At 36.8% G+C, this 13906-nt stretch overlaps 1 protein-coding gene across 4 annotated transcripts in view; it reads left to right on the forward strand.

Annotated features, from left to right (window-relative positions):
- CEP83 (centrosomal protein 83) overlaps nucleotides 1-13906 on the forward strand; it is a 121597-nt gene that overhangs the window by 81211 nt on the left and 26480 nt on the right. For 3 of the 4 annotated variants that reach the window (XM_081248714.1, XM_081248716.1, XM_081248715.1), the window contains exons 9-11: nucleotides 3349-3463; nucleotides 4735-4879; nucleotides 4993-5142. In XM_081248714.1, coding sequence (XP_081104840.1) covers nucleotides 3349-3463; nucleotides 4735-4879; nucleotides 4993-5142 — 410 coding nt within the window. Of the gene's footprint in view, nucleotides 1-3348; nucleotides 3464-4358; nucleotides 4530-4734; nucleotides 4880-4992; nucleotides 5143-13906 lie in introns of those variants that run through there. The other variant, XM_081248717.1, reaches the window with a different exon arrangement.

Consider the following 13906-nt stretch of genomic DNA (forward strand, 5'->3'; position numbering starts at 1 on the left):
AAAGTGATGACCTTAAAGATATCTAATATTCAATGAGATAAATTCTTCCTGTTATGAGGTGTTTGAGCTTTAGAACTCCAATAAAATGTACGGTTTTAAGGAAGTCATCCCACAGAATTACCTTATTAGCTAAGTTTATGAGGTCATACCATCTCAGACCTTTGAAAAAGATCAGAGTTTGAGTACTGTCTCTTTGGAATTTACATCAAGGGCTTCTTGAGTAATACATTTTTTCAACTTTATTTGAATTTCTTGCTGACATATATTGCTTGCTTGTGTGTGTGTGTGTGTGTAATTTAACAGATTCTGAACCCTTATAAAATGCTTACTGTTGCTACTTTGTTACATTTCTCAAAGTTTTATTAGTACTAGCTAATATTCTGAGTACTTCTGTTGTATCAAAAGCATAAAGCAAATTCACAATGTAAAGACCAGAATCTACATGGAAAATATATTGTGGAAAAAAAAAGCAGAACAGGGTAGCGTGGCCCACAGAAGCTGAAGAAGATTGTAAATCTCTTCAAATTATTTGCAGCATTTTAACATTGTGCATTTTATTTAAAAAAAGATCCCTAGTTTTCCTAGGATTTTTCATGCTTGATTACAAAAGTTAAGAACTAGGAATCTAGAGGCAGAAAGAAACTTCATTATAACTATTTGGGATTTGGTTCATGTTACTCATAGAAAGTGTTTTTATTCATCATATCTAAGTAATATTCATATACGTTTTTCCATTGTTAATAAATAAAATAATTTTAATATCATTTTGGAAGTTAATTACTATTAGTGTGAGTGCATTCATTATTTCAGTATTTTAGAAATGTGGCACTAAAGAAAAACTCATCAGGGTCCATAGATAAGTTAATTTGAATGCATGTTGCTTGAGCATATACCACTACTTTAATAATAGAAGTAGTTCTGAAGATAGACTTGTCGTTTGACTTCCGATCCAGTGTTCTTTCAGTTTCACTGATTATAGTTTAATTGAAAAATGTTTTCTCATTTCAGTAAATTTCAGTGAATGAATTAAGAAATATGTTTTTTATGTATTTTGTAGTTCTTCTCATTGAAAGATTCTACAAAATAAGATGGGCCTGATTTTCCACCTCATATATAAAGCAGCTACAATGTGGTTTGCTAATGAACTGCTGTGTCATTCAAACCTTTTACAGTTAGTGTATAATAGCAGGTTATGATTACATTTGTCATAGAAATTAGATTTTCATTGTAGTTGTATTTCTTCCAAATTTTAAAGCATTTATAAATTCTGTCTGTCCATGAAATTATAAAAACCCAATCTATAGAAAGTTTAAATTTTAAAATAAATACAATTTTTTAGCTGCTCTGAAAGTATTTCAGAGCTGCTTTGTAAACATTGTTCTATGAGACTTGCTTTCATAGAAAAGAACTTCAGAAAGATTTAAAAATGCAAATCTGATGTCAGCACAAGGTATTCATTTTGTGTTGTGTCATTTGAAAGTCTACAGGTTAATTTGTGTCTTAGTGTGGTTATTAGCAGTACAAAGGCAGCACAGTACTTGACTTTCTTGTTTCCTTTAAGTGAGGAATTTGCAGGAAACCTTGTTATGTTTCCAAGACCTTTCATAGATGGAGTCTCCTCCAGTAAGACACTTCTGTTTCTCATCTTCGCCCTCTTTGGCTCTAGGACCTCTTCCTGATTTATTTCTAACCCCCATCTCTAGTTTTTATAGCCTATTATCGCACTCAAGTAGATTATCCTTTACCCTCCTGTTACCACCATCTTATATTTTACATATTTGGCTTGTATATATTTGTGATTTTCTCCTCTGATTTCATAGTTTTGTACATTAGTATAATAAGTCAGAATGCAGGTTTATCTAACCTTTATATCCGTACTGATTAAATCCTCATTATAGTACTGTACCTAATTTTAGGAGCACCTCACCAAAGGGCAGGGATATGGAAACTGTTAAGAGAGTAGTACAGATGATTAGAGAGACAAAGCTTTCTTGTTTGCTGCTGTATCCCCAGCTCCTAAGACAGTGCTAGGGCACATAATAGGTGCTCAATAAATATTTATTGAATGAACAAAGGAATACTACTTAAAATTTTTTTTTATTTGTTTATTTTTGGCTGCATTGGGTCTTCGTTGCTGCGTGCGGGCTTTCTCTAGTTGCGGTGAGCAGGGGCTACTCTACGGTGCGGTATGCGGGCTTCTCATTTCAGTGGCTTCTCTTGTTGTGGAGCATGGGCTGTAGGTCACGCGGGCTTCAATAGTTGTGGCATGTGGGCTCAGTAGTTGTGGCTTGCGGGCTCTAGAGTGCAGGCTCAGTAGTTGTGGCGCACAGGCTTAGTTGCTCTGCAGCATGTGGGATCTTCCCGGACCAGGGCTCAAACCCGTGTCCCCTGCATTGGCAGGCAGATTCTTAACCACTGCACCAGCAGGGAATCCCAAGGAATACCACTTATGAACTATAATTATTCAGCTTTCAAAAGGAATGTCTCAGGGAAAAGCTGAGATTGGTATGTGGTTAATTATATGGAAAATATTGACAATTAGTTACATTCACCTTGGGGCTTTAAAAGAATCAGGTTTTGGCAATAAAGGTTTAAATTAGATTCATACATTTTGTATTTGTTTATCCCACTACCAGCGTACACACACACACACACACACACACACACTATTTAGTCACCAGCTTCAATAGATTATTCTTTCTTGTCCCCTTTGTTAGTCCTTTGCCTCTTAAATGGTTTCTTTACCTTCAGTTTCTTAATCCAGCACACTTGCAATTAGAGTTAATTTTCTGAAACAAAGTTGATTGTGCCACCTTCAGCAGCTAAGAGGATATACAGCCCTTTTGTATGGCATATAAAGTTTATTCCCTGCCACTCCACAGTTTTCACGTCTTCCTCTGCTCTGTCTATAACACATTGTTCATTGTTTTCCAAGCAGACAAGGTGATGTTCTACCTTTATAACATTTTATATGCTGTTCCTTATACCTAAAATGCCTTTTTGTCACCAGCAGGTTTTTTTAGAAGAAGGTTTCAATTTTTTTTTCCCTGAGGATGTTTCAGTCATCGACTATTGGATTTTAGGTACTTACAGTTAAGCCTTTAAATGCAAGATTAAGCCCGATGACCCCACTCTGCTATTGAAAGAAATGACTCAATTCTATTAGGAACAGACTGTTTTCTTGGTGCTGAGTACTGTTCCAGGCACTGAAGCATCTTCCCTGCTGGAAGGTGCTTATACTCTATACTCTGCTACCAAAGTGTTTTCTCATTTCTACTAATGTTTTTGGGTTAGCATTTAGTGGCAAGAAAATGACCAATAGTAATTTCAATTTCTAATTATCAACAGGTAAAAGAACTTAAACATTCAAACAAACTAGAAATAACAGACATCAAACTGGAGGCAGCAAGAGCTAAGAGTGAGCTAGAAAGAGAAAGGAATAAAATTCAAAGTGAACTGGATGGTAATATATGATTTCCCATGCTTTTTACTGTTACTTTCACATATAAACTCAGATTACTAAAATAGATCAAACTGGATTTTTATTTCCAATTTTAAGCTTAATTGAATTTTAATTTTAGAGCACATATGTATTGTTTTTATTTGTGAGTTAAATGTTCATTCTGTGATGCAACTTTAAAAAAAACAATCTTATGGTTATATCATTGTTATTTGATTAATACATAAATTAAGTGAAACGTTACAGATAGGATTCCATACTTCCTGGGTATATAGCTTAAAATCTGTTTAGATCATGTGATTATTAATATCAGACCATTTAAAATCTAAAGAATATATAGGTGGGTTCCAGGTCCAAGTTTTAAGTTTAAAAATTTTTTTATGTAGACCCTAGGCCAGTTATTGGGCCTAGTTCAGCCTAAGCTTATTTTTAAACTCTAATTTAGCCTTAGAATGTCCTTCTCATCAAGATTTCTCAGAAATTATATTATTTCTGACTTTTCTTAAGTACTTAAATAAGCTGCCTGTACCTGGAGCTGTCATGAAGTTGGTCTCTAGTTGAACTGGCCTCTAGTTTCAGTTTCAGACAGAGCTTATGATGAATGACTATTTTCATTATTAATTTCTACTTGATGTTGACTCACGGATTTTCATAGAGTTAGGGAGCAAATTTTCTTTGGAACTTAAAGAGTTTGAGATCCAGTTTTGCATTCTTTTTAAACTTTGAGTTAGATATGAATTTGTTTTAGTTATTCCATATGCAAAATACTTGTCATTTCATTACGAGGAAAATTTGTGAATTCATTGGACAAACTTGAAAGTGTCCAATTTGTATTAGATATCTAACAGTTCTGATAAGTTTCAAAAGCTTCTGTGATTTTATTCACTCTGCTTTCCAGCTAGCCGTATGATGATGCTGTCTGTGGGATTTAGGTTACAGAACCCTTTTAAAAGTTAAGTATTTAAACCTCTTTCGACATTACCCAGGTTGATGTCCCCAGCTCTCAAGATCCAAATGAGTAAATGTATATAACCTTTTATTGAAGTGTTTTTGTGGGGGTGCTTACTAAAATGACAAATTAAGTCTGAGTAGTAGTCTTTTTCGTTAAGAAAAGTTTATCAACAAAGTAGAGATCTTTGAGATGTGTATCTGGAGAGACTTACTTTCTGTATTCTTTCGTCTTATCAGCTTATGAATATTTGCTGTTAATTGCAGTTTTTCTTCTTAATAACATTGAATACAGTACAGTTTTCTCCTTTAAAAAAACATACTAGGATTACAGTCAGACAATGAAATTCTCACATCAGCTGTTGAACACCACAAAGTGCTTTTAGTGGAAAAGGACCGTGAATTAATACGTAAAGTACAAGCTGCCAAAGAAGAAGGTTACCAGAAACTTGTGGTATTACAAGATGAAAAGTAAGTACCTAATGACCTTATTTTGTGTTAAATCTCCTTGCAAATGAAAACATTTTGCTGTTGTATCATCCTTATTGTAGTTCTTGTAATATAATTATCATCTCTTGTTTTAGGCTAGAACTTGAGAGCAGATTAGCGGATTTAGAGAAAATGAAAGTGGAACATGATGTCAGGAGGCAATCTGAAAAGGATCAGTGTGAAGAGAGATTGCGAGCTTCACAGATGGCAGAAGAGTCGGCCAGGAGGGAACTTCAAAGTATTAGGTTATATATGCATATTTTTTTAAACTTCATTTTGAAATAATCTCATAGCCAGCAAAACATTGTAAAACTAGTACAGAGTATTCCCATATAATTTTCACCCAGATCTCCATATCTGAATTATTTTGGTACCTTTGTTGGTTTCAGTTGGCCATATGTGAGTGTGTCTGTTTCTGGACTCTATTCTACTCCATTTATCTCTATGTCTGTCTTGACACCAATATCACACTCTCTTGACTACTGTAGCTTCATAGTAAGTTTGATTCAGGTAGTGCAAGTCTTCTACCTTGTTCTTTTTTGGCAAGATTGTTTTGGCTCTTCTAGGTCCTTTGCCTTTCCTTGTAAATAATCAGCTTATCACCATTTTCAAAAAGGCTTAAGATTTTGATTGGGATTGCACTGAATCTGTAGCTCAGTTTGAGAAGAGTTGTCATCTCAACAGTATTGAGTCTATCCAATCCATGAATATGGCCTATCTCTCCATGTATTCAGGTCATCTTTAATTTCTGTCATCAGAGTTTTGTAGTATTCATTGTATATATCATGCTCATATTGTGTTACATTATAATTCTAAGCATTTTTATGCGATTATAAGTGGAGTTATGTTTTAAAATTTTACTTTCTAATTGTTTATTGCTGACATAGAAATATAGTTGAGGGGCTTCCCTGGTGGCACAATGGTTAAGAATCCACCTGCCAACACGGGGGACACCGGTTCGAGCCCTGGTCTGGGAAGATCCCACATGCTGCAGAGCACTAAGCCTGTGTGCCGCAACTACTGAGCCTGCGTTCTAGAGCCTGTGATAAATGTGTCATATAGATTATGATATGCAGTGTTTTAATTATTATTTTTTAGAAATTCCCTAATTTCAATTTGCATCTTCCTTTTCACCCAAGAAGCAATAGAAGGTATAGTTGTTTAATAGAAGGTGACACTAATAGTTTTCTAGGGCTGCCACAACAAAATACCATAGACAGGGTAGTTTAAACAACAGAAATTAATTTTCTTACAGTTCTGGAGGCTAGAAGCCTTGTAGTTCAATGTGTTAGCAGATTTGGTTTCTCCTGAGGCCTGTCTCCTTGGCTTGCAGATTGGTTGCCTTCTTACTGTGTCCTCACAGGGGCTTTCCTCTGTGTGCATGTATCCCTGGTACCTCTCCCTCTTATAAGGGCACCAGTCATAGGATTAGGACCCACCCATATAACCTCATTTTACCTCTTTAAAGGCCTTGTCTCCAAATACAATCACATGTAAGTGATTGAAGGTTTTTGAATTTCCAGGTGATTGGGCTTTCTTGTTTATTTTGCTGTTAAATTTTAGTTTTATTGCATTGTGATCAGAGTATTGATTCTGTTATTTCTGCTTTATGGGACACTCTGATGTTTTCCTTGTGACCTAATATATCAAGGCCAGGACTATGGTAAAGCCAGTGAGGCACCCAGAGTGCAAAATTTAAGGAGGTACTCACTCTTATGTGTTGACATTGGACTTGGCAGGAAACCTAGAGTGAGTCTCCTTAAATTTTTCACTCTGGGCACCTCACTTGCCTTATCTCAGTCTCAGACCTGTAATACATGATCGATTTTTATGAGTGTCATATAAGGACTAGTAAAGAAAGTGCTCAATTATGAGTTTAAAGTTTGAAATATACATCCATAAGATCTACCTTACTAACTCTATATGTTCAGGTCTTCTGTATACTTTTATTTTTTTGTCCACTTCATTTGTCTTGTAAAAAGAGTGATATATTAAAGTCTCCTATTATTACGTTAGTGTGTTTCTATCTATGACTCCTTAAATTTCTTGTAATTTTTTTGCTTCGTAGGTGATTGCTATATTATTTGGTATATAGATAATCATAACAGTTATACTGTAATTATGAATTGTGGCTTTTAGCATTTAAAAGCACTTTTCTTTTTGTCATTTAATTTTTTTTTGCTTGAATTCCACCTTGTTTGATATTGTTATTACTCCTGTTTTCTTTTATTTTACAATTGTTGATTTATTTTTTCATAGATTTCTGACAGCTGTTGCTATAGTTTTTTTAGGTGCATATATATTCATGGTTACTTGTTATTTTTCCTTTAACATTTTATCTTGAATTTTATATGGGCTAATATGAACATTTCTACTGTTTCTTTCCTTTTGCTCGTGTTTGTGGTACATCTTTTCACTTTATTTTCAGCTTTATTTATTGTTTTATTTTAAATGTGTCCCTTATAGACAAAATATTACAATACCTTTTAAAAATACAATTTGAATGATAGTTTCTTGAGCAGTATGTTAACTCATTTACATTCTTGTAATTACTTTACCATTAGGATTTAATTATCTTTTTTCTCTTTTTTTTTTAAACTACTACTTACCTTATTTATTTATTTATTTGGCTGTGTCGGGTCTTGGTTGTGGCATGCAGGATCTTTTTGGTTGTGATGTGTGGGCTCTTTGTTGCGGCACACGGGCTTCTCTCTAGTTGTGGCATGCAGGCTCCAGGGCAAGTGGGCTCTGTAATTTGCATCACGTAGGCTCTCTAGTTGAGGCACACGAGCTCAGTAGTTGTGGCGCACGGGCTTAGTTGCCCCAAAGCATGTGGGCAAAGCATCTTAGTTCCTCAACCAGGGATCAAACTTGCATCCCCTACATTGGAAGGCGGATTCTTTACCACTGGACCACCAGAGAAGTCCCTTCACGTTTCTTAATGACTACGCTTTCTGTTTCCTTATTTGCCATCTTTTTTCTATCCCCCATTGGATAGGTTAAGTTTCTCTCTCTCTTTTTTTGGTTACTCCTAACTTAAGACACATAGTTATATTTTTTCTTTATGTATATCATTGTTTAGCAATATCTGTGTCATACCCTTAAATTGTTTAGCAATATCTGTGTCATACCCTTAAGTAAAAATCTACCTGAGTACCTGAGTATGGTCTTATCTCCTTCTTGTTCTCACTTATCTTTCTGAGTTGATATTTTTAGAATGAATATATATATATATATATATATATATATATATAGGCACACGCATTCTTCTTATTTAGAACACAAACATTTTACTGTTACTTCCTCATTCTTATATTTTTGTATTGATTTCATAGTTTTATTTATTATCTGACTAGTGTACTTCTTGAAAGAGTGTTTTCCAAAAGTCTTTTTGTCCTAAAACTAATGAGTTTTTATGTCTAAGAAAACTTTTATTTTATACATATACTTAAATGATATTTTATTGGTTATAATTGTCTAGGTTCAAAATTCTTAACCTTTAACACTTCAGATGTCTTCTTGCACCCAGCATTGTTGAAAAGCTTGATCTTGGTCTTTTGTAGACCTCTACTTTTTTTTGTTGTTTTTAATTCTGTTTTCTTATTGCTTCTGTTTGTCTGGTATACTTTTGTTCATCCCCTTATTGTTAGTCTTTCTTTTTAAGTGTGTCTTTCATGTGTAGCATATAGTTGGGTCTTGCTTTGGATCCAAATTAGGCATCTTTTTGTTTTAATGGATGAGGTAAGTCTCTTCACATTCAGTGTGAGCTCACACTCACTGCAAAAACTTCTAGGCAGGAGCATAAAAGGTCCCTTGCTGGGATTTAGAATTATTTTCCTCTTTTTACTTAGAGGTATTTTGAAGTTTGGGCATTTTCTGTCTTCCATTTATGTGAAAGATGTGGTTTTTGTATGGCTTTATTTGATCTTGCTTTCCTGTATTGTTTTGTAGGACATATATATATAAAACATAGAACTAGGAATTTGCTGTTATCTTTAGCTACCTGGAAGTCCCCTGTATCTGCTTTTTTAAATTCTAAAATCTTAATGACTTTCTAATTATATAGATTACAGTTTATTTTATTTTATTATTATTTTTTAATTAATTAATTTATTTATTTTTGGCTGCATTGGGTCTTCGTTGCTGTGCACGGGCTTTCTCTAGTTGTGGGGAGTGGGGGCCACTCCTCGTTGCGGTGCGCAGGCCTCTCACTGCAGTGGCTTCTCTTGTTGCGGAGCACAGGCTCTAGGCACGCGGGCCTCAGTAGTTGTGGCTCATGGGCTCTAGAGTGCAGGCTCAGCAGCCGTGGAGCACATCATGACTTACTTGTTCCACAGCATGTGGGATCTTCCCGGACCAGGACCCGAACCCGTGTCCCCTGCATTGGCAGGCGGATTCCCAACCACTGCGCCACCAGGGAAGCCCTACAGTTTATTTTTATTTTTTTTTTGATTTATTTTTTTTTTTTTTTGCGGTAGGCGGGCCTCTCACTGTTGTGGCCTCTCCCCTTGCGGAGCACAGGCTCTGGACGCGCAGGCTCAGCAGCCATGGCTCACGGGCCTAGCCGCTCTGCGGCATGTGGGATCTTCCCAGACCGGGGCACGAACCCGTGTCCCCTGCATCGGCAGGCGGACTCTCAACCACTGCGCCACCAGGGAAGCCCCTTACAGTTTATTTTTAAAAATCATGTTCATTAAGCTGTAGGTTACGTTTTGGGACAAGGTTTTTGATTTTCATTACTCAGGAAAGAATCACCTCAGGCAGAGAAATATATATTGTTTATAAATGTCCGGTTTTATGAGCTACTAATTTAAATGTTAACTACTACAATTCTAGAATTATAAATCTTTTATGGATTTTGAGAGCCAGTTTTGTCCTGCTCTTTGCTTTTGGGTGGGTACATTTTGTTTTAGTGGTTCAGGACAGGTTAGGTGTTTTTTTTGTTTTTTTTTTTTTTAAATCTCTCCTTCACAATCTCCAGCAAGGGGAGAGAGAGACCCACCCCCCAAGAACCCCACTGTAATGTTTTATCCTATTGTCCCACAGTTTGGCCAATTAGAATCTTTTCTCTTAGAATTTAACCCTGTTTCTCCTGATTTGGGCTTGTGTTGCCATAGTGATAAAATGTTAAGCAATCATTACTTGAAGACAGTAATGAACTTGACCCTTACATTTCTTGTGTTTTTTTTGCTATATAAAACAGCTTTCATTCCTTTATCTTTTTTTTTTTTTAATAAATTTATTTTATTTTTGGCTGCTTTGGGTCTTCATAACTGTACGAGGGCTTTTTCTAGTTGCGGTAAGCGGGAGCTACTTCATTGCGGTGCGCAGGCCTCTCACTGCGGTGGCCTCTCCCGTTGCAGAGCACGGGCTCTAGGCACGCAGGATCAGTAGTTGTGGCTCGCGGGCTCCAGAGCGCAGGCTCAGTAGCTGTGGTGCACAGGCCTAGTTGCTCCACAGCATGTGGGATCCTCCCGGACCAGGGATTGAACCCGTGTCCCCTGCATTGGCAGGCGGATCCTTAACCACTGCGCCATCAGGGAAGCGCCTATCTTTTTTTTAATATAAATCATTTTCTGTTCCTTTAGCCACTTTGATAATTTTTATTTGATTCCTCTTCAGTTTCTCCAGACCATTTATAATGTGTAATTGACCCCAACTTAAAATAAGGACATAGTAACCCAAATAAAAATAGCAGGAGTAATTTGCAAAATTTGCGTGATTTTTTTAAAAAGTCTACAGTTGTGGTGTTTTTCCATGGCAGTTCTGGTTTATAAGTCTAGCTACATCAGCCAGGCCTATTTTGATCAGTTATTAAAATAATCATAATCGCAGCTTGTCTTATTTAGAATTTGTGATAGGTTAGAAAGAGACTACCTGTGGGGAAAAAAAAAGGTTTGCTAAGGATATGGAAGGTCTAAAGCATATAAAGCAGAAATATCCATTTATTTATAAACAACAGATTAATAGGATTAATGACTGCTTTGGCAGATGCTTTAAACTGTTAATTACATACCAGTCCCTTGTCTTCATTCAAGTGGTTTCTTCACCACTAGCCTAAATAATAAAATGATTATTCTAAACGCATTATTCTAAAATGCGTTTGTAAAATTTGTAAAGTTACCTGTAAATTAAAAACATGTTAAAATTACAAGATTTTAAGTAAGATAAAGTATCTAATCAGCTTTTGGTTATGACAGTAACCCTGCTTCAACTAACTCAGGCAAAGAAAAAGGGACTTGATTGGCTGATAGCAATGGTGGAAAGGACAGGGACTGTGCTGGTCTCATGGACGCGTGGATCTAGGAACTCAAATGTGCCAGATGAGAGTAGCTTCTTCCCTCCTGCTTTCATCTCCCTCCTCTCTTCTTTTCTAACTCCTGTATCTGCTTCTCTCCTACTGCTTTCTCTGTGAGGACAAACTATATTTTGAGATCAAAGACAGAGTTCTTACTTGATGATTCAACTTAGAAAAATCTAGAAAGGCTTTGTGTCTGGTTCACACACCCATCCCTGGGCCCATCCTATGGCCACGGGATAGGGCACTCTGACTTGGCCCAGGTTTTAAGCGTATTTCTGAGTGGGTAGGGGGTGGGGTGGGGAAGGGGAGTTGGGGAGGGAGAGGCGGTAATGTGCAGTTTGTTATCAGAAGTGGGAAGAGGTATTGGAGAAGTAGCAGCAATAACTAACTGAAGGAAAGGAAACTTGATCATTTAAGATTTTGCATTGTTTAGAGCCAGAGTTCTGTCTTCCATTTGTGGCTTTCTAATTTTTTCTTAAGGTTTTTAGAAACATTTTTAAAAACTGTCACTTAGTATATCTTTCTCTCTACTTATACTCCATCTTGAGATGAGTTATCTATTGTATATCATCTTAGTAGGGAGAAGGAGACTTCTACTTGGCCAGTTTAACAAGTTCTTTTACAGAATTTGAACAGCAAAGTAAGTGATGAAAAAATATGTGGCAGCATTTGAAAAGCCAGACAGTTTGTATGCATGTCCTTGCTTGTGATTCTGGCCAATTATTCTAGCCTGGTTCTGGCTCTCTGGTTCCCCGTTGATGCACTGAGTCTCTTATATCTTCCCAGGAAGGTCCCTTTTTGCTAATAATGACCAGAGTAGATTTCCAGCACTCACGGCAAGAACCTTGGCTTTCAGTGGGTTGATATAAAAACTGCCTTTTTCAATAAACTTGATCTAAGGATTTTTGACAATAGAGAAATCACAGATAGACTTCTCTTGCTTGCCTTATCTATTACTTTCTTTTGATAATTGAGACTGACATCAAATGAAGCCAAGAAATTACACTAGAACTTTGGTGCCTAATAAAACATTACTAGCCACATAGAGCTATTTAAATCTAATTTTAAATTAATTAAAATTAAAAAAAATTAAAAGTTCAGTCACACTAACTACATTTTAAATGTACAATAGCCACATGTAGCTAGGAGCTATCATATCGGATGGTGCAAATTATAGAACATTTCCATCATTAAAGAAAGCTCGTTCAGACAGTGCTGTTGCACGGTAAGTTCCTTAAAGGTAACGATTCTGTCTGTTATTCTCTGGCGTATCTGCAACACTTAGGACTGGGCTCAGCATTTCTAGGTACTCAGTAAATATTTGTTGAATGTTGAAGTGACACCCATCAGCTGCCTGCCATAGAAAACCTAGGCAATAATCAGCATAATTAGCTACCCTGTACTTTGAAGAGAACTTGGAACAGCTCCATCTCACTGTCATTTCAAATGTTTCCCATTGAACTTTTCCCCAGCTGCATACTCTTGTACCTTGGCCCTCCGGTTTGCCTACCAAATATACTTCCACTGTTTCCATAATTACTTTTTTTTTTTTTTTTTTTTTTTTTTTTTTCTTTTTGCGGTATGCGGGCCTCTCACTGTTGTGGCCTCTCCCGTTGCGGAGCACAGGCTCCGGACGCGCAGGCCCAGCGGCCATGGCTCACGGGCCCAGCCGCTCCGCGGCATGTGGGATCCTCCCAGACCGGGGCACGAACCCGTGTCCCCTGCATCGGCAGGCGGACTCTCAACCACTGCGCCACCAGGGAGGCCCTCCATAATTACTTTTAAAATATAAAGTACTTGATCTCATAGTTTTTCATTCCCCAACTTACCCTTCACCTTTTGATTTCTCCCCATCTGCAACCCATTAAAGCTGTCCTTATAATAATTTTTGCTGTAGCCTCTGAAATCTGTTCCATTACCTATAAATTTTGTACCATCTCCACAGTTTTAAAATCACCTGCCTCACTGATACTTTGTCCTGATGGTATATTGCCTGGCAACCTTTTTAAGTGGGAATTATTCCTCCTTCCCCTCTCCTGCAACCTAGGGACCAAGAAGAAAAATCAGTGTTTTTGAACCACAGTCTTGCTTCCAGACCATTGTTTGACTAACTTTGGTTAAAACTTTTCCTTTGATATTCCTTGCATTCATCTTACCCCTGTCTTTTTCTCCACCAATTACTAACCTACAGGATATTCCCCAACAGTCACTGAGGACCTTGACTTCCATTTCAAGGTTTTTCTATTTTCTATCCTTTGCCATCATTCTAATTGACTATAATATTGATATTGTTGACTCATCCAACACCTTAGCCTTTTGTTCATTTTATCTTCATTCTGGCATTCTTCATCTTTATTCTAAGCCCCTTCGCTTAGCCATATTTTGGACCTTGTCATCTCTTAGAGCCAATCATTTCAAAGATGTACATTTTTTTGTCTTTTCCACTCCATTCTCACTGAAGATAATGAAACTGGTAGTTCTTGTACTTTAAAAAAATTTTTTTCCAGTCTCTTAGCCTGCTTCCCTTGCCACCGTTCAGCTTGGAAACTATGTCCACTGTTCTGTGCTCTCACTTGTACCTGAGCAAAGGCTCCTGGATATGAATTCTTTCAACTTCCCACTATTTGAGAATTTCTACATCTTCATCCATCCTCTCCTCCCTTTCTGTTAATTTAATTAAGATTCTTTTCTCCCTTCACTTCCAAAGT

This window comes from Mesoplodon bidens (assembly GCF_964165515.1).
Source record: "Mesoplodon bidens genome assembly, chromosome: 11".
Taxonomy (NCBI): Eukaryota; Metazoa; Chordata; class Mammalia; order Artiodactyla; family Ziphiidae; genus Mesoplodon; species Mesoplodon bidens.